General features: G+C 47.2%; 1 protein-coding gene across 3 annotated transcripts in view; it reads right to left on the bottom strand.

The window, feature by feature from the left end:
- The window catches only part of LOC144153602 (uncharacterized), a 259,014-nt gene that overhangs the window by 44,666 nt on the left and 194,194 nt on the right, over positions 1-20,154 (bottom strand). For all 3 annotated transcript variants that reach the window (XM_077685248.1, XM_077685246.1, XM_077685247.1), the window contains one exon: positions 84-155. In XM_077685248.1, the coding sequence (XP_077541374.1) occupies positions 84-155 (72 nt within the window). The remainder of the gene's footprint in view (positions 1-83; positions 156-20,154) is intronic.

Consider the following 20,154-nt stretch of genomic DNA (forward strand, 5'->3'; position numbering starts at 1 on the left):
CACCAACTAGATCGGCTGTCCCCCCTAGATCTGCTCGAACTGTGTACGACCGCTGTAGCATGCAAAAAAGTATAGCCACTCACAAGACCTGTAAATGCTTGAGTGAAGCGAATCCATTCGGGTGAAGGACTTCAATCTCGTTCCCGTCCAACCACCTGGTCAAAGAACAAAACACACACTGGCGAATGAGGAAGATTTGCCTCTGTGAATGTTGAGTTAACGCGTTAAAAAGCTTATGAAGGAAACTAGACGTTGCGCGAAATGCTTCATGCCGATAACTGCAATACATTCACCCGCAGCCTCCTGCCGCGAATAAGCATTCGTGGATAAGGCCGCCTTCTATAGGACATCGTTTGATTTGGTTCTAGCTAATGATGTCTTGTTCAAGCCTTGGTTGTTGGGGCACGTGTATATATAGGAAGGAATGCAAGCTATTTTCTTCGTAATTGAAAGCCTCGGAATAAGTTACAGCTGCCCAGTATACATCCACGCTCTACAGCTACAGCTACAACTTCTGCTCTGGGACGCCCAACGCCCTCTACCACATGGTGTGGGAGTGTAAAGGCTTCACTAAACTACCACAAGTCATCGTAACGACACCGGAGAAATCGGAGGTCCTGCTGAGGAGCGATGCCCTTGAAAACCAGCGTGGCCTGGTGACCAGGGCCATTCGAGATTTAGCTGGCCATGACATCCCTGACTAGGGACGCCACCCACTATGGAGGACTGAAAACCATCCCGCGCTCATTTTTTGCAATTCAATGGGAGCAATAAAGGTTTTTCCCCCTCCTCTTCCTTCTGCTGCGAGATGTAACGCTGGTGTCCCAAGAGAAGTTTTAATTCGTGTTTTTCAAGAATATCACCATCATGTCATCGCATTAAAACTGAAATAGTATCTGTATAAGAAAGGAGGATACGCGAACTGGGTGCAATACTACCCGCTTCTAATTCTGAATGACTCCCTCATCCTTTTACAGGTATTTGTGATGGAATTTATAGTCGAATGTTTGTTTTCTCTGTACAAAAGCGTTGGAGAATGAAGAGAAGAAGGTCGGTCACAAAATGCGCAAATGCTACAATTTGGAATGTACCTCTGATGAAATTCATATTACGAGAAAGACACAACACAAGAGTGCTCTTGTGTTGGGTTTTTTGTGTAACTGTCTTTTTTATGCGTAGAAACGTATATAATTAAATAACAACTAAGATAGTCAATTACGTTACTAAATCATATTTATTTCTCGTGTGCTCTATTTTTTCAATGATACCTTTCAATAGAGATGCGTTACATAACAGACACTTCTGGCAATACGTTTTGTTCCTAAATATTTTTGCCATACGCTATGTTCTACTTCGATGCTGATGTTTTAGAACCCTCACTAGAAACGAATTATAGTGCACCAGGTATGGGAAAGTGTTTTAAACTGAAAGCTTCTTTAGTGGAACTGATGGCGTCGTCAAAACACTAACGCTAGTTCCCATAGGCTAGTTGCCCGGCCGAACAGCTCGCATGAAACAATAGAAAAAGGCCCTAGGGCCTTCGTATTTTGATATAATGGCTTAATTTGGTCCCTGATAAATGTCTTCGCACCAATGCATTTGTGTTTTGAGGTGAAGCCGACTTTAAGCGTGTCTTTGTAAGCTTGCTTTTTTTATTTTAGCTTTTCCACATTGCGTGTTCTGCAGCGAAGCATGGCCTTCGACGAAGCGAGTATGATTACAGAAAGCGGCTCTGGCTCTTGTGTTATCAAAAGTATCCCGAAACAAATTACGTGACAGTTACTCGCTAAGACGACTCTACATGCATGAAACCGGGTTTCTATTGTGTGAAAATGGTCAGTTGAAAATCACTAAAAAGGAACTGTTGTGAAAAAGATAATACGTGCATAGATCATGAAGGAGGCGTTAAATTGTATACCTTTATTTCCTAAATCACATATCAGTCCACATTCAGATCCTTCGTAGTTGCGTTTACTTAGTGCACGAAATATCGTTTCTTTCGAGCTTCTCCAAACTTTGTTAAGGAAGGAATGACAGATTTTTTGTGAAAGGCCATATTTGGCACACAAACGTTCAGGCGGCTTAAAAATAATCAACAAGGCCACAGTTGAAATATTTTATGATGCCACAATTCTATCTATAATGGTAAATTCTTTGCGCTACCTGCCTGTTCGTGTCAGTTGCAAACCGTTCGCAGATCGCCTATGCTTCTAAGCGACAATTACTGTATAATCGAAGGCCTGGTGCAGTAAGTTCTATTTAAAACCATGCTACGGCTAGCTCACGATAGATGTGGCTGGAAATCTTTAGGAGAGCGCTTCGTGCTGCAGCAGACATACGCAGGCTGATAATGACGATGATGGGGACCGGGTAATTTCTAATTATCAACGACGCAAGTATTACCGCACAAGCACTTGAGTCGTCTTAATCCCGTTTGAAGTACGAAATGGTTGCCTATTCATCCAAAAATACTGCTACTGGACTCATTCGTATATCATCCAGCACGGCCTTGACAAGCCAGTTACGTCTTGCGTATATAGCGATAGTTACACCACCTAAACAAGTCCAAGTGATATCAGTGACCAGTCAGCAATATTCTGTCACAGTTCTTAGAAAAGAAGAAGCCGGGAAAGGAATCAGTGCCGCGGCATAAGTGGGCATTGGCACAAGAAATTCAAAACATTAACTGAAGCCCCCGATTATTCAGGTATCAATGCGCTAGATGATTGTAATGTTGCTTATAGTAATTTCTCTAGCAAAAAGTCTGCTGTGATTTTGTATTTTTGTTGTAAAAGCGTGGAAGGAAAAGAAAAAAAAATGTTGAAAAACCATTTTGCCAGCTGATCGTACAGGGAAATAAGGGCTGCAAGAAAAGCTTCTATACTGTCATCCTGACCAGTAACGAATTCTTTTTAAAGAGTTCACAAAGGAGCTACACAACTCAATTCTAACGCAAAATGAACAAAGGACAGTTATTGCAAAAAATGTTATTTGTTAATAGTTCGATCTTAGTCAAAATGCTCGTTGTTATTTTCTTTAATAGAGACTTCTTTCTGAAAATAATTTGCGCGGTGCACACACGCAAAAAACAAGCACACAGCTGATCCCTTAAGCAGATTGAGGTATTATCTTTTAGATTGGAGCAGCGTTGACTAACAGGGCCAGGAAGAAGCGTAAACAGTTAAAGCCCTCGAAACCCTGCTAACCAAAAAACATCAAACGACAGTCGACCTTTCTGTTGCGAAAAGATCGCATCCGATAATGCCGAAGCAGGCTCGAGTTGGCCGACATACCTCGATGGTGGCACTCGAACGTGACACCTTAACAAGTCGGCTCTCGACGACGGTGGTGTGATCCCGTGAGAAACCTTATCCGGGTAACATTGACATTAAAATGACGTTGAGGGTTTGATAGAAATAGTAATCCTGCTTTAGTTATATGTGCCCAATTGTGCAAGCGCAATGCGTTTCTTTAGCCGTAGCTCCATCCAGTACTGTCAAGATAGAGCGTGAAACTTTGTGTGAAAATTTGTTTGCATTGGATTTGGTTAGGCGAGTCGGATCTATTTTCTCATTGTCGCTGTGTAATTTCACGTGCTACGGAGTTTTTTGCCAGCGCGTGTCCCGGACGAGTGCTTCAACGTTGTCAGTGTTGTGTATCAAATTAGCGCGTCATCAATTCTTGTTTGGAGCCTGCGCCATTCATATGGGTAATGTAAAGGTTCACAAGATGTTCTTTATTATGTCGTATTTTTGCTCCACAGCTTTTGGCTCAGTCATTCAACGGCCAGCTCCCAATACGAGGCGTTATTTTCACGTCTCCTTCCACTTGACACCTTGCCGGCAGTTTCGCTTACACGCTTCGCAGCCCGCCCAGCGCAGGCATGTCGCTCGAGTGCGCCCACTTCACAGCGCACCCTGAGGAAGTCAGGCCTGCTTTGCGACGGACCAGTGAAGCGGCAAGACAGGTGTTTTAACACTTGCTTCCAGCTTGTCTCCCCTAAGTATCGAGAAGGTTGGAATATGTTCTTAAATTGGGCGCTAAATCTGCTGCCATGCTTGAAGTGCCGCATCACGTTGCTGGTTTTTGTTGAGATCCCTTACACATTTAAAATACATGTCTTTCCACACACCATATAAAGTAATGGAATGCTTCTTTATGGAGCAAGATTAGCGAAAAATCCCGGGCCATCTACACTAACGTGGAAGCGAAGGAGGGGCGAAGCATGTAGTATATAGGTGTATTCATGGCGCATTGGCGTTTTTGTCAACCGAGATGAAGCCATTGGAGGGTAGAGGTATACAGCTTTGCTCTAAACGTCGCGCAACTTAGACGCACGAAGCGTTCTACCGCGAGGTGTGAAAAAGTGTCCCGGTGTTATTTTAGTACACGTTACGAAGCAACCCAGGGCGAGGCGTAAACTTGTCTCCTGTTTTTTTTTAACCGTGACTATATGAGACGACGGTTACGACGGCGACATGAGACGCCAACAGCTTGAGCCCCTACGGAATTTGCCCACTAAAATGTTAATTTTATTTTGTGCTGAAGCAATGCAGAGAGAGGTTATGGCCCTTTTTTTCTCACACTAGAGAAGGAACGAGAAGGAAGGAAAGAAACCTCGTTAATCCGCCGTGAGACGTCCTCGCGGCACACATATAGGTTTTGGTGACGTACTTAAATACGCAGGGTTGTTCACCCGCCGCGGTGTCACCCCTGTTGAGGTGGTGTGCTGCTGTGCTGTTGTGCCCCAGGGACGCGAGTTAGATCCCGGTCGCAGTGGCAGCTTTTCAGATGGAGGTGAAAGGCGGAAACGCCGTGTGTGTTGCGATTTCGGGCGGACGCTAAAGATGCTTAGGTGATCGTAATTATTCCGTAGATATCCGCTACAACGCGGCTGATAGCCCAACTGTAGCTTCGGCGCGTTGAACCACATAATAGACCAATCAACGAAGGGTTGTTGCTCTCACAAGGCAGCCTACAAGAGCAAGCTTACGTTTCCTGCGAGAACTTTCCATCTGCTTATGCGGGCGAAGGTGTTTATAGTACCTTCAAGGCTCCCTCTTATCTGAGTCACCGCGGATAAACAAGTTAGTGGGCGCGTAGTTCCCAGTTCAGAGTGATCATAGGTCGCATTTAGTGGCCATTGCCAAAGCGGTAGGTCACCGGACGGCCAGTAGCCGGCATTAGGAATCACACATCAGTGCACCCAGAAACGTATTTTAAAGCATGAAGTTAGGAAGCAAAGTGTGATTTTCATGCCAAGAAAGGTGCTGAAGGTGCCACCTTCGGAGGGGCCCCGCGAATAGCATCATAATGCAACAGAGGAACCAAGGCAACCGCTGTAGTTAAGAGTCCCGAACTGTGCTTTTGGTTTTCGCCGATAGTTTCGGTTTCTTGTTGAGAAAACCGTGAATTACTAACGCAGCGGGCCAGAGCCACGAATAAAGAAAGCGTCACTAGAGTGGTTTTGTGTTGCTTTGTCCGTAGAGGCTCTGTGCACCGAAATCGAAATTAGTGACTGGAGCAACGAAAGAAGTACTAAACTAGAGTGGTTTTGTGTTGCTTTGTCCGTAGAGGCTCTGTGCACCGAAATCGAATTTAGTGCCTGGGGCAGCGAAAGAAGTACTAAAATTGTTCGCATGTGCTGGCGGCGTCAAGTTTTTGTATAAGAAGCTCATTGAGGATTATTGGCAGTTTTTGGATCTGGATATCGTACTGCTTGATAAGATTCTCTGGTAATTGCAACGTATGAATCTTAAGGTACGGTTCGGCCCATTTGCTAAATTTACATAGAAGGGTAGCGAAGAAGTGATTCGGAGCTGCGTTAATTAGATCGTGCAAGCACCTGACAGAAAAGAGTGTGGTACGCCAATGGGAGAGGTTGAAGTAGGCTGGCGTTCCACGAGCGACAGTTTCGCCTTGTATAAGAGGTGTCAGACATGTGGTGATGCAATCAGGCGTGAGGAATTTCTCCAGCATACGGCATGGAGGCACATACACTTGTAGTTGCCATTCCTTGCATGCACCAGATCTGAGGCCGTCAAAAAAATTGCACCGCTTTAACACTTCTAAGCCTAGTTATCACGAGCAAAAAACAAAGACAATGCACGCGGTGCCTCGTGAACGTTTGCCTTTGTTTTAGATTTCGCCGACTGCCCTTTACCCATGTCTACCGGGTGATTGGATTCGTCCTTTCGCTTGCCCTGAAGGTCATGCGCAGACATGGCAGCCGGTGCACCGCCGCCGACGAGACTGAGGAACCAAGCGCCGTCAAAGCAGCTGTTAAGGCGTCGCCTAGTGACGCGGTTCGATTCTACTGAAGCGCACGCGCAGACGGCCCATCCAACGCAGAATGATTAGGTGCGGGAAATGCAGGTGTTGCATCCTCCCCTACTCACGTGGTACCTGAACAGGGGGGTCCGAACGAGCCAGGTGATCCGAATGAGGCAGCTTGAGGATCGCCGGCTGAAGGACTCTTGCGACGTGAATGCCGAAGCGCAATGCGTTTCTTTAGCCGGAGAAAATGTAGCGCGATGCAGTATTGTCCAGATAAGGCGTACAAACTTTGTGTGAAAATTTGTTTAAATTGGTTTGGGTTGGGCCAGTCGGATCTATTATCTCATGGTTGCTGTGTATTTTCACTTGCGTAGGAAATGTTTGCTAGCGCGCGTCTCTGGCAAGTGCTTCAACGTTGTCAGTATTGTGCATCAAACTAACCTGTCATTTATTCTTGTTTGGAGCCTGCGTCATTCATATGGGTAATATAAAGGTGCACAAGATGTTTTTTATTACGTCTTATGTCTGCTGCGCCGCTTTTGTTTCATTCAAAAAAATTTTCCAGAGTACAGTTTTTGCGTAAAACAGCGACAGATAGTGCGGCGCTCCCGTGTATTATTGCTACAAAAGATGTTTGCACTCACAAGCGCAGAAATAAATGCGGAAAGACAAAACACAGCGTTGAGGTGAACCACGCCACGCGTTTTGTTGAGTGTGAAGCTACGGTCGATTAGGTAAAGAATTCTGCTGTCGTGTTGCTCATGTTACACCAGGCAAACCGGCGGGTGCCAATTTGTAGGGTTACGCAAGCAATCGCTAAGTGTCTCCATGGTTTGAAGCATGCTGGCCGCGGCACAATTATGAGCTTGTTCATCGCCAGCAATGTGAACAATGTCGCAACATCGACAATGTCGCAAACGTGCGCACCATCAACTCTCGGCAACAGCGCTAACACGTGCGAGGTCTTCGCTGTCCATTCTTCCCCGGTGTTTACAAGCCGAAGCGCTGACGCCATCGCACTGGCCTGTTTACTGCATGGCCTGCTGAAACATTCCCGCCATTACCTGCGATGCCACACGCCGGTGTTTCCACTTCGTCTCGTCCCCTACTAAACATCCACTCTCGACCCCCGCTGGTAGACGACACACCAGGTGCCCTTTCGGCCCAGACTTGGACTGCGCCTGTTTACCCTCCTCCTTTCGTGACCAGCCGACGCTGCCTTCAGGACACCTCTTTGGCTTCAGGCTCACCACTCTGCGTTGCTGTGCATACCTCTTTTCACGTATTTCAATAGTCGATGTTGAGCCTCCTCTTTAGGCATACCGCGAATTTACGCTTTCGTTTCCTGATATTCCCACGAAGTAATACTTACGTATGAGTTCTTTGCGCTCCACAACATTTCATCGTATGCGCACCATTGGGTTTCGTACATTTCAAGTCGCTGCGCGCTACGAACGGAGCTTTGTATTGAACCCAGAGTATAGGGGTAAGTTTTCATAAACTTTTGAGGGGCACGAGAAAAATAAACCGGGTTTGATCAAGCTTTTTCCAGAAAATATAAAAAATTGAAAAAAATACCACTCCGCCCTGATCTCCAAAAAAAGCGGCATACTTCTGAAGGCGCACTCTTTTGATGTCTCATAAACCGGAAAAGCGACCGTAGTTATTGGCGACTACACGAGTGAAACCAAATTACGGCAGGTGTAAAAAGAAAATAAGTTAAAAATGTACATACTTATTTAGGTTAGTAATGGGCCTGATTACACGTCGAGGCATTGATTTCAGAAAGTGTCTCCCTCACTGCAGATTGGTCGCTTCACAGCGAATTTTCCCAGAAAAGCTGTGTTTTTTTTCGATGTTGCCCTGGTTGAAAAACAAAAACTGTTTTTCCTTCGAACGCTTTTTACTCTTTTCAACCACTGACACCTCTAAACCTGAGTCATCGCCATACCACGCGCCATGATAAGCATTTCTACTTTGCTGCCTTCGTAACAGTTGAACGTGACCCAGATAAGTAAGGCCATCCCTACGCGTGAGAGCTATCATGGCTGCCTGCGCAATAGGTCGTCCAGGTTCTCTCGTTACAGCCGGTGCTTCTTTATCGCGAATAATTGTGTAATGAGTTAGCCTTTTCAATGGCCCATTCCTCAATGGTGAAGTCGTACCTTAAATAATCCAATCAGAGAGCACAAAGCCTATTTTCATTTGAAAAACTGACATAGCCCAGAAATAGGCGGATGGTTTCGTTTTCTGTGCATATATGTCTGGGTAACAGCGATTAAATAACACTACCACTGCATATTTCAGCCGAAAAACAAGTTCGATGTAGGCATTTATGCTGCATTTTTGGTCTCTTCAAGACCAAAAATGCAGCATAAATGCCTACATAGTTTGGCGGAACGATGCTGCTTTAACTTGTTCAGCTGCGTTCCTGTCCTAACACAGGCTGTGAATGCCCACTAAGAGCATCGAAGATCACCAGACATTCACATTTCATGGCAGAACCAGCAGCTATGATTTGAGCCGAGGTGTGTTTGTAGTGTAGAGCTCCATGTTAATTCCGCACACCGGTGCGTATTCACCACCGTGCGCCAGAATCTTTTGCCTCGACCAGAAAAACAGCTGCTGCGGCCAGGATCGAACTCGCATCGCTGGGCTCAAAAGCACAAATGTCGACTAGTGTGGTTGAAGCAGTTGAACGTGGTCACATCTTAGTAGCCGGTGACTTTAAATTACGGGATCTAGGCCGGCAGTACCAATATGCGTTTTCCGGTTGTACAAGTGGCTACAATACAGCCATGAAAAATATTATAAATCAGTATTCACTCACCCAGATTGTCTTCGAGCCCACTAGGGAAAAACACGTTCTTAACCTATTCCTCACAAATGAACGTGAACACGTATTCACCCCGATTATCCCCGGAATCACTGCCCACATTGCTGTTCACTGTGAGAATGAACTTCGATCGTGAAAATACGTATAGCAAGAAGCCAAGACAAGGTTGGATTGCAGAAAAGCTATTGTAGAGGAAATCAATAGGGCACTGGAGAGGCAATTACTATTTTGGAAACATTATCAAACCTATGAAAATTGGGGGAAATATATAAAAAGAAAGTTTTTGAAACCTATGAAAATGGGGGAAATATATAAAAAGAAAGTTTTCTAGTTGCGAGATCACTTTGCGCCATATTGTTTTTTTAGCAGAAAGACGCAATAAAAGTAATCAATGGTACACAAAGCAAGCGCAAATGCTGACACAACCAAGACAAAAAATGTTTAGAGCATTCAGCCACAATCCTTCAGTAGGTAACCTAAGAACCTTAAAACAACAGCCAAGAAGTCAACAATTCAGTTTACTAGGCTAAATTACGTGTCCTCAATTCATTTCAATCGCTTCCTAGCCAGAACTCCAAGGAAACGCCGAAGTGCATCATGCTCAATAAAAAAGATACCGTTTCAATTCCAGCCTTAGTGCATCGTTAGAATGCTATTGAGGAACCTCTTGACAAAGCAGAATGCTTCAGTTCCTTCTTTACGTCTGTACTTTCTTTTCCCGTGGCGTTTACGGAGAAAATGAGAATATCTGATTTGGGAGCGACAGCACCTATGGGAGATGCGATATTTGCGTTTCGGGGGGTACAAGTACTACCTGAACGCTTAAACACATCGAAAGGAGCCGGCCCTGATGGTTTGCCACATGTCCTGCTAAAATCGTGTGCGCATTACATAACACCATATTTGAAAATATTATTTGATAAATTCGGTCAATACCGTTCCCGCCCTGTAGACTAGAAAATTGCCTGTGTGGCCGCCCATGTTCACAAATCTGGACCTCGTAATGCGGCATCCAATTACAGTCCCATTTTTTTAACTTGTGTGCGCTCCAAAATTTTTGAGCATATACTGTATAGCGCGAATGTGAAACGCGTGAGTGATAACAACCTGTTCAACCCTTTCCAGCACGGCTTCCGAAAACGATTATCATGCGTAACTCATTTGATCGAATTCAGTCACGATATTGCTCAGGCAATGGGCAACCGCACACCCGTTGATTATGTTTTGCTAGAATTTAAGGAGCAATTCGACACGGTTCCTGATAAGCTATTAGAAAATTACGGCCTGTGGTATCCAACCCAAAATAAGTTCCTGGAGCTCTGAGTATTTAAGTTACCGACGTCAGTATGTGGCTGCATTTGTTCTATTTTTTCATTCCCGGTCAAGAATTATGCTCTTTCAGTAAAGAGAAATAACGCAAACTTTAGAACTGGTGCCAGTAAACATCATGAAACGCGAAAATGACTAAAGCACATACAACCACTTTGTCAACCGGAAGCGCGTGACCAAAATTGAAAACCAATCAGGAAAGATTTCCGGCAAATTCACACTTCACGGTGAATTCATTGCGTCGAACATAGGGCCCCATGGTGCATTTTTTTTCCTTCCCTTTTTTCGCATCGTTGTGTGAACGAATGTATCTGGGAAAGGCCTCGCGGCCTCTGGAAAGTTTTTTTTTGTTATCAATGTAAATCGCAAACGTAGTCGCCCTTCAAGAAACGAATGTCCCGCAACCTAAACTGATTGGCTACCAAACGTTCACAACTGACCCGTACCACCGGACGGCTACTTTTGTACAAGCTCATCTCCCGGTGTCAACTCACATCATTGCCTCTGATACTCCCCACACGTTTGTAGAAATCCTGCCGACAACAACAAATTCAACATCACTCTTCATTCTCAACGTGTATAGCCCACCTACCCATCAACTCAGCGATGTCAACACCCTCATCCAAAAAGCTATTACAGTAGCAAGAGACGCCCCCTTCGTATTACTTGGAGACTTCAACGCTCCACATATGGGATGGGGATACCACCAAAACTCCAAGAAAGGCACGCGCCTACAGAAAGCCATCCACGATCATAGACTTTGTCTCCAAAACGACCTTACTCAACCTACCCGCATCGGAAATAGCGTAACGCGTGACACTATTCCGGACCTCACCCTTACGAAGAACTGCCCGCTAATACAGTGGACGTGCCAAGCCAATCGCTTAGGCAGTGATCATGCCATTATCTCCATCAGACTAACTTACGAAACTAATCCAATACGAATCGGGCAAGCTCGAATCACCGACTGGCAAAAATTCCGCGAAGATAACGCCCCTCTCCCTTCCCCGCAAGACAATCTCGCCGCATGGATTGATGCACTCGAACAACGGCTGCGGAAGCACACGACAACGATATCATTTACGACGGAACACCCTGTAGCAGACCCACATCTCCTCCACATTTGGGAAGCCAGACAGAGTCTTACTAGGCGGTGGCGCAAACAAAAGCACAATAAACGCTTAAAGCAACGTATTGCTATATTAAACCAACAAGCCCAAGAGTACTCCAAAATTTTACAGAAACAAAACTGGGCATCTTTCTGCAACCAGCTTCAAGGTACGCTAAGCACGAAGAAAACATGGCACATACTGCGCTCTCTCATCGACAAAGAACAGACGCGCGCCGTTACTTCAAACCAAATTCACCGCCTAGTACAAACCTCAGACTTATCACCTGAGGAACTCCTTCAATCAGTTCGGCGGAAGATCTTTGGCCACGAATCCCAATACCCACCATCAAATGATTCCAAGCGATATACTGGAAATGACAATGCAGAGCTAGACTCCCCGTTCACCATGGAAGAACTCCATCAGGTGCTACAAATGTTAAAACGCAACAGCGCCCTGGACACGATCGAATAACTAACCGACTACTCCGCAATCTCGACGACGACACCATACAAGCCCTTCTTGACCTTTTCAATCAACATTGGGAAACCGGAACTCTACCTGAACAGTGGAAAAGATCGGATATCATCCTCATACCGAAACCACACAAATCTCTAGGACTCAACAATCTCCGACCTATCTCTCTTACGTCTTGTGTTTGCAAAATTTTTGAGCACTTGGTTCATATACGTCTAACCACGCATCTTGAAACAACTGGACAGTATCCCAACACCATGTTTGGCTTTCGTACTGGACTATCCACTCAAGACGTGCTGCTACAACTCAAAGAGCAAGTAATCCAAACCCTTAGCCGCAGCCATCCCAAAATGATCTTGACTCTCGATGTGCAGGGGGCATTCGATAACGTTTACCATTCTGCAATTCTGGACAATCTTGCCACTACACACTGCGGCCATCGAACCTTCAACTACGTCAAGGCTTTCCTCCACAACCGAACGGCCACACTTCGACTCGGCCCGCACTCGACACCCCTTTTTAACATGCCTGCTCGCGGCACACCCCAAGGCTCCGTCATTTCACCCCTCCTCTTTATTATTGCTTTACTTCATCTACCCGTAGAGCTCGACCACATCCCGGACCTTCACCATGCTTTCTATGCCGTCGACATCACGTTGTGGACAACTCAAGGGTCAGTCGGAGCCCAACAAGACACCCTACAGCAAGCCATAAACACCATCAATACGTATCTCATACCACGAGGGCTTCGCTGTCAAGCCGAGAAGTCTGCAGTGCTGATGCTTCGCTCGCGCACACGAGGTAGACCTCCTGAACCCCCAATGAATCCTAATCTGAAAATCCAAAACACTTCTATCCCCCAAGTGCCTACTCTACGTATTCTCGGCGTTCCTTTACATCACGATGGCTCTGGTGCCGCCCTTATCCCTCAACTGAACAAAACATGCGCCCAGCTTACCCATCTGATGAAACGTGTAAGCCACCAACATGCAGGGCTAAGGGAGAATGAATCCTGCAAGCTCATACAAGCTTTGCTACTTAGCCGCATCACCTATGGGACGCCGTATGTTGCACTCAAACCCGCCGAATTGAGAAAACTTGATATATTAGTACGAAAAGCCTACAAAACGGCCCTTCATCTGCTCACCTTTACGCCCACACAAAAACTCCTCGAATTGGGTACTCACAATACTATTTCGGAGCTTCTTGAAGCAGAACGCACGACCCAAATCCATCGCCTTCAACTTACTTCAACAGGACGACACCTGCTCGGTCTTCTGGGACATGACACCCCGAGAGCTCAGGATACGCCCAATCCGATCCCAATTTCTTTGCGTCAACGCATTCACATCGCTCCTATCCCGAGGCACATGCACCCAAGTCATAACAGGGGCAGAAGAATAGCTCGTGTCCGAATGCTACAAAGAAGACTGGACAGGGATCCACACGTCCGATATACAGATATTGCGTCTACTCACCATGACCGGCGTACCACAATTGTGGCCCTCGACTCTACGGGTACCACCATGAGTGCTGCCACGTATCGTGGAATCTCCTCCACTACCGCTGAATCGATCGCAATAGCTCACGCCGCTACCACGCACCGCAGTGAACACCCCCTCACGATTGTTACGGACTCTCTCCAGGCATGCCTACGCTACCGCCGTGGACAAGCTCCTGTCGCAGCTATTCTGCTTCTGCAAAAGCTTCCCCCTCAACTATTCATCACAATAATATGGACCCCTGCTCACACCGGCCTGCTGGGGAATGAAGCAGCCCATGCTGCAGCCCACGAGATCCACAACCGGGTATCCTCAGCATCCGAATCGGCAGCCACGGAAGACATCACGACCGAACCTCTGACCACCACTGAAGCAATTCTCACTCACTACAGGCACCTCCGTTACAAATATCCTCCGCCGCACCCCTCTCTCACGCACGCCCAAGCATACATCTGGCGACGCCTACAAACAGATACCTATTACAACTGTACACGACTTCACCACATTGCTCCTACGCTCTACCCGAAAACCTGTCAACCATGTAATACCCCACTAGACACTTTCCATCTTGTCATTGAATGCCCGCACTCTCCACCCCTCCCTCCCCGCCTGACCCCCACCCCTTCCCGTGAGCAGTGGGAGAGGTTGCTGACCAGCTCCGACCGTGAAGATCAAGCTATGCTGGTCGACCGGGCGGTGACGGCGGCGTCCTCTCGCGGCCTCCTGGACATAGGAGGCTGACCACACCCCCTTCCCCTAACCCTTTGCTCAATAATAAACGTTTGTTCATCATCATCATTTCGTTATTCCCTCCCAATGTAATGCCAAAAGTTGCTGTGGGTATCAAATAGAGAAATAAACAACGAAACATTGAAAGACGTACAAATTTTCCGGTACCTGCGTCGGCAGATACGTTATTTGGGAAGTACCTGAATTATGAAGACCAGCATCCTAACTTCATGCTGGAAATAAACAGGCGTGGCCAAGCGGAACATGAGCTGGCACTAAAATTCCTAAACCACGTCCATTGGCGGTAGTAAATCCTCCATATTATGTTAATCGGCGGCAGTCAATCGCACAAAATACTTTCTGTGACATCACCGGGGCAATACATCAATGTGGTGGTGAATTCCAACTCTTTGATCCGTTTTTGTGAATATTTAGTTCAGGTATTAAAAGCTCCATCGAAATTGACAGGAAGAATAATATGACGTGGCAGTCTACCGGACGAAACAAACTGGAATTATGACGCCATTTTACCGTCAACGTCGACATTGCGTAGATTAAAAAGCGTAAAAAAATTTCTGCACCGGATTACAGGGTATTGGCAGAGCATTGTAGCGTGAAAACAGAGTGACCTCTATGAAAGTCTGCCGCAACAAAATAGGGCGCCGCGAAGCATGTGTATTCAAGCGAGCAGAACAGGGGCGTGGCCAGGCGTGCACTACCAGGAACGGCAGCAAACTAAATTGTTCCCCGCCGAAGCGTGAAATGAGGCGGGTAACCGGTAAGTACGGTGCCCAACAAGCAATTTCGGGAATGTTTCTATCCCATTACGGCGGCGTATCTTGCCGCGAGTGAAAAGCATTTTTTTTCTTATTGTTTGCGAGCGTAAATAGGCGCATAATGCGGCATTCCCGGTTGAGTGATACATAGTCGGTTCCAACAGGCTACGCTAAGATAAAATGGAAATGAGTTTCACTCGTACAATTTTTCGAACTATCTGCTTATTACTTCGTATTTTGCCGAAGCATTTTATTGACAGTTTTGGAGAGAAGCTACAGAAAAACAAAGGCGCTACCGCATAACTTTTTCTGCACAGTAATTGAAACCTCGAGGTCAATTTATATGTTACTTACCGTTACATAGGGGCATGAAAAACGCACTCATAGACATTACTTTTTTTAAAGAAGTCTTGAATTTTAGCTTCAGCAACGTGATGGACCTTTCTTAGGGCACTGAATTTCACTACTAAATAACGCCGTTGGGAACACTAAGGTAACGTGCTCCACCTGACATATTGTAAACACTGATCCTTCAGTAGAACCCCACCACAACCACCACCACCACCACCATCATCATCATCATCGCCCCCCCCCCCCCCCATTAGCGCCCCTACGCCCACTGCAGGGCAAAAGCCTCTCCCATTATTCTCCAATTACCCCGGTCCTGTGCTAACTGAAACCAATTTATCCCCGCAAACTTTTTGATCTCATCTGCGCATCTAACTTTCTGCACGCTTGCCTTCTCTAGGGTTCCACCAGGGAAGGCAAGCCAGAGCCTCCCTTACCAGAGCAGGATTGGCCATCCTAGTGTAGTAATGGCCACTACCTTCCATGAATACGCCAATTAAGCATACCATGATATGTTGTTGCAAAGACAGAAATTCATTCCCGGTGTCCTTTCACTGAACTTGTACTAAGGGCTAACTTGTAGCTTAGAACTGGGGTAAAATTCTATTTCGGGGAAAATTCTATTTCGTAATTAGTGCTCAAATCATTTTTTCCCAGGAGTTTAATTTTGCTTCCTGATTTCTTCATTTTTTACATAAGCAGCCAACCTGTAGTTAGTACTCAGATTTTTGAATCAGTGATCTTGCTTGCCCTCCTTCAAAATAAGCATAATTTTAGATCAAAGCGATTACTGCACTTCCAGGAAACACACGTGATTCATTGCTTTTACGTACAATAATTTTGCCTAGAGCCATCTTGATGTCTCCATAAGACGCGCGCAAAAAGTAACCACGTAGCTGCCTGCTTCCCTGCAAATGGTCTGGAAGACCATGGATGGAAGACCGTCAGATGAAAATTTTCGTGCTACACTTGAAACGCAATCTCCTTACCTCTCAACGCTCTTTCCCCTTCTCGCTGTTCCCACGAGAGACAGATTTATTTGCGTCAGAAAGAGGTTATGCGTATAACTGTAGCGTATATAGTAGGAGTAGAATGATGACGATGATGATGATGGCGGTGGTGATTAATATTATTGTCATTATCATTATTATTATGATGACGACGACGACGACGACGATGATGATGATGATGATGATAGTTTATACGTGCGCACTGTCTTCCGCACGGGCCGCATGTTTTTAATAGTTTTAATGATGGTTTTCCAGTAAAAAATTGTTATTGATAAGACCGTTTTTGTAGTTAGTTGTGCACGGTTGCGAGAATTATAAGACAGGTATTTCAATTTGCGGGTTTAGTTGGTATGAAGTTACGTTGAGAGCCTTTATGCCTATCTTTGTTGTGTACAATTTCCGGTCGTAATGGCGACAATCGTTCAAAAGTGTGTAAAAGTGTTATTTTTGGCCGATGTTGAAGGCTAAGCGGTTCCCGTGTGTGGAGGCAATCTACAGTGCGGTCTAGTGTTAGAGGAAACACGGGAGGCGACTGAATTCGTTCGCAGAACGCCTCCTCAAGCACATATGCTGGCGTATTAAGTGGCTGTGGTCGTGGTGAATAATACCAAATGTTCGAAACATGGCCTCCTACTTTCTGTACCCCTACGCATCAGCTTCAGCTGGCGCTATAAAATGCGCTCTTGCGTTCCCCTTAGCAGTGGACAGCACTCTATCAAAAGTATGTTTAAACGGCGTGGTTAAGTCTACTAAAACCAGCCCTTTAACTTACTTTTATTATGAAATAAAGTCTAAAATCAGGCAATATAAACAGTATGAGTGCCTTTGCCTCGTCGACATTGAGATGCAATAGGGTTTATTATTATTCAAACAAGGTGGCCGTAGTTACGGCAAGAGAAATGGCAAAGAGAATATGCGGGGACACACTGCAGCATATCACACAGTGCGTCCGCTGTTGGCGACAGGCCGACAGACAGACAGACAGGCACCGACGGATAGAAGAACAGACGGACGGACAGGCAAAAATGATAGAGGGAGGGACGGACGTACAGATAGACAACAGAACGGATGGACAAATATTTTCAGTGTTAGGTGGCCCAAGAAGGAGTACCGTCCTTAAAAGACTCCCAGATAGCCACGAGCATCCCGCGCCGAAGCCACGTCATGTGGGCAGCTCCAGGCACACACGTTCCCAAACTTACACCACAAACACCTCTTCTTTCGGACCAAATATCCTAGCAACTGCCCAGCTTGCAAGAGCCCCACTCCCACCCCCTATACCACTCTGTATGGGAGTGCCCACGTCCACCAGATGGGCTCACCCCTATATTCATCCCCACCACCTCCTCTTGGGAGGCTGCTCTGTCCAGCACAGCCCCGCTAGACCAGCAACGGCTGATCAAGCAGGCCGGCCAAATAGCGTCCACCATTGAAGTCCCGTGGACCCCACACATCGAGGCCGCTCTTCGACCAACAAATGAGCTCAATAAATGCTTTCACCACCAACCTGGGTGAGTAAGTGGAGGCGCGTAATGGGGACATGGGAACAGCTGCACCGCTGCCGCGGGAAATTCAAATTCAGGGGCAGTAGTTGAGCGAGGTGTATTGAGTTTACCTGTTGAAGTAATTTGGTTGTGCCTGCGCGCAGAACGATAGAATGGGGAGGAAGGCAACACGCCATTTCGGCACGCACCGTGCCCGTGCAGTAAGGAAGCGTGGTTGTGCTAAGCGTGCGGCTCTTTGTGACGGTAGACACGAGCGCCCGCCGGATACTGCTCTGTCGGAAAGAGCTCGACCGCGCGCTGGTGGCTTTCTCGCATTTCACATTCCTACAGGTGAACAGCCGTAAGTATCTCTGCACTGAATTTAACTACGTCCCTGTTAGACATAGCTCCCTCTTCACACATACGTTCCCTCTTCACACATACATTCACTCTTAACACATACATTCCCAGTGGGGTACCCGTGCCGGGAAATGTCCGCGAACACAAATCTGGCTACGGGGAGAGGACGAGGCAGTAAACGTCCCGTGGAAGTTGGAGAAAGTGTCGTCGGCGCCTGGTTACTTTAGAGCTGCGGGGAGGAGAGCGGGCACAGCGAAGCGGCAGCGGAGATGTTGGGAATGAGAGAGAGAGTGGAGGGAGAGAGAGAGAGGGGGAAGGTGGGTGTAGGACGTGATACAGCAGCTACCACCGCCAACCACGCTAAACTGCCGGCCGCCAAGACGCTGACGTTTAGTGCACCCCTTACGATCGCAGCAAAGCCAGCTGCGGGAGTGGAGGGGTTTCCAGCGCCAGCTGCGGGACAGCAGGATCTTGGAGACCCGCTGCGATGGCTCAGTGAATAAGGCGTTGCGCTGCTGAGCAGGAGATCGCGGGTTCGGTTCCCGGCCTTTTCTGATGGAGGCAAAAAGCAAAAACACCCCTGTGTACGAGATTTCGCCGCCCGTTAAAGATCCCCATTTGGTCAAAATTAATCCGGAGCCCTCTAGTACAGCGCGCCTCATCGCCTTCGTTGCGTCAGCGCGTTAAACCCTACAATCAATCAATCAGGATCTTGGAGTACAGTCCCAATAACTTTGAAGGTGATCTCGGGAGTGGCAAAGAAACTAGCAGCAGCGTAATGTTTCGGGTTGTATCATGGTTGTATTATGGAAGAGACTGGGAGGCGAAGAAGGCAGCGCGATCTTGATCTACAAAGTTCTGAGATCGGTCGCCATGCAGCTTGAAAAGCCGCCCACTCGATGCTCCCGCGACCACCTGCAAATTGATCGTGACTGTACGGCGCCAACCCTGACGGTGACACGAATCGGCCGAGACAAGCTTCGCTTGAAAAAGAAAAGTTATTATTAAAACCGACAAAATGCCAGAAACGCTTTGCCGAAATTTGGTCAACGCTGCAGACTGTACTTGTGTTGACGCAGGAGAAGGAAGCAATTACGTTTTAATCCCTCGCACGCCGGAAACACTGGCCAGATTTTTTAGTCGTCTTCCTGACCAACGCGCTCCGTCGGTAAAGACGACAATACCATGAGTAATAACAGAGTCCTTCAATGCTTCTCTGGTCATGAAACTCCCGGCCAACTTTCGTACGGGGGCAAAGGCTACCGCGAGTGGCGCCTCCGCAGATCGGAGGGCATCGAGCGGCCGCCGCTGGTCTGTAGCCAGACCGGCCGACAGGAACGCAGTAGCAGCGTGCCCAATCGCACCACATTTTTTCGCCACTCATGAAATGATAGGTCCATTTGAGCGGCCCACGATACGTAAAGCGAAAGCGCACTGCTGATAAGGCGTCGAGCGTGTGTTTTATCTTACTCTCTGTCCGTTCCCTGCCCAACCACGGCCGGACTGGAGCAGCGGCGAGCGCGCACTGCGCGCCCGCCGCTCCTCCAGCCCGGCCGTGGCCCAACGAGATCTGTCCACGCCCCCGGCTGCCCTCCGATCAACACCAGCGCCACGGCGCGGCAGCGCACGAAGCACTCCCATAGCGTGACGGCGAAGTTTCATGACCAGAAAGGCATTGAAGGACTCTGGTAATAGTTTTGGCTTCCAGCGGTGATTGTTTTATGGCTACTCTGGCACGTGTGGCTGTTCTGCTTATTGGGCATGCCCCCTGTAGGATAATGAGCCGCCGCATCCGCCCGTCTCCGACGTCGCTGCGGGGCAATTTCGCACGCAGGAACGTGCGAACCAATCAGTGAACAATTGCCGGGTCCGGCAGGCGTAGGACAGCACCGGTCTGTTGTGCCCGAGGTAGCACGTT

The sequence above is a fragment of the Haemaphysalis longicornis genome, unplaced genomic scaffold (genome assembly GCF_048455015.1).
Source record: "Haemaphysalis longicornis isolate Haplotype H1 unplaced genomic scaffold, Haemaphysalis longicornis Haplotype H1 scaffold_9, whole genome shotgun sequence".
In the NCBI taxonomy this organism is placed as follows: domain Eukaryota; kingdom Metazoa; phylum Arthropoda; class Arachnida; order Ixodida; family Ixodidae; genus Haemaphysalis; species Haemaphysalis longicornis.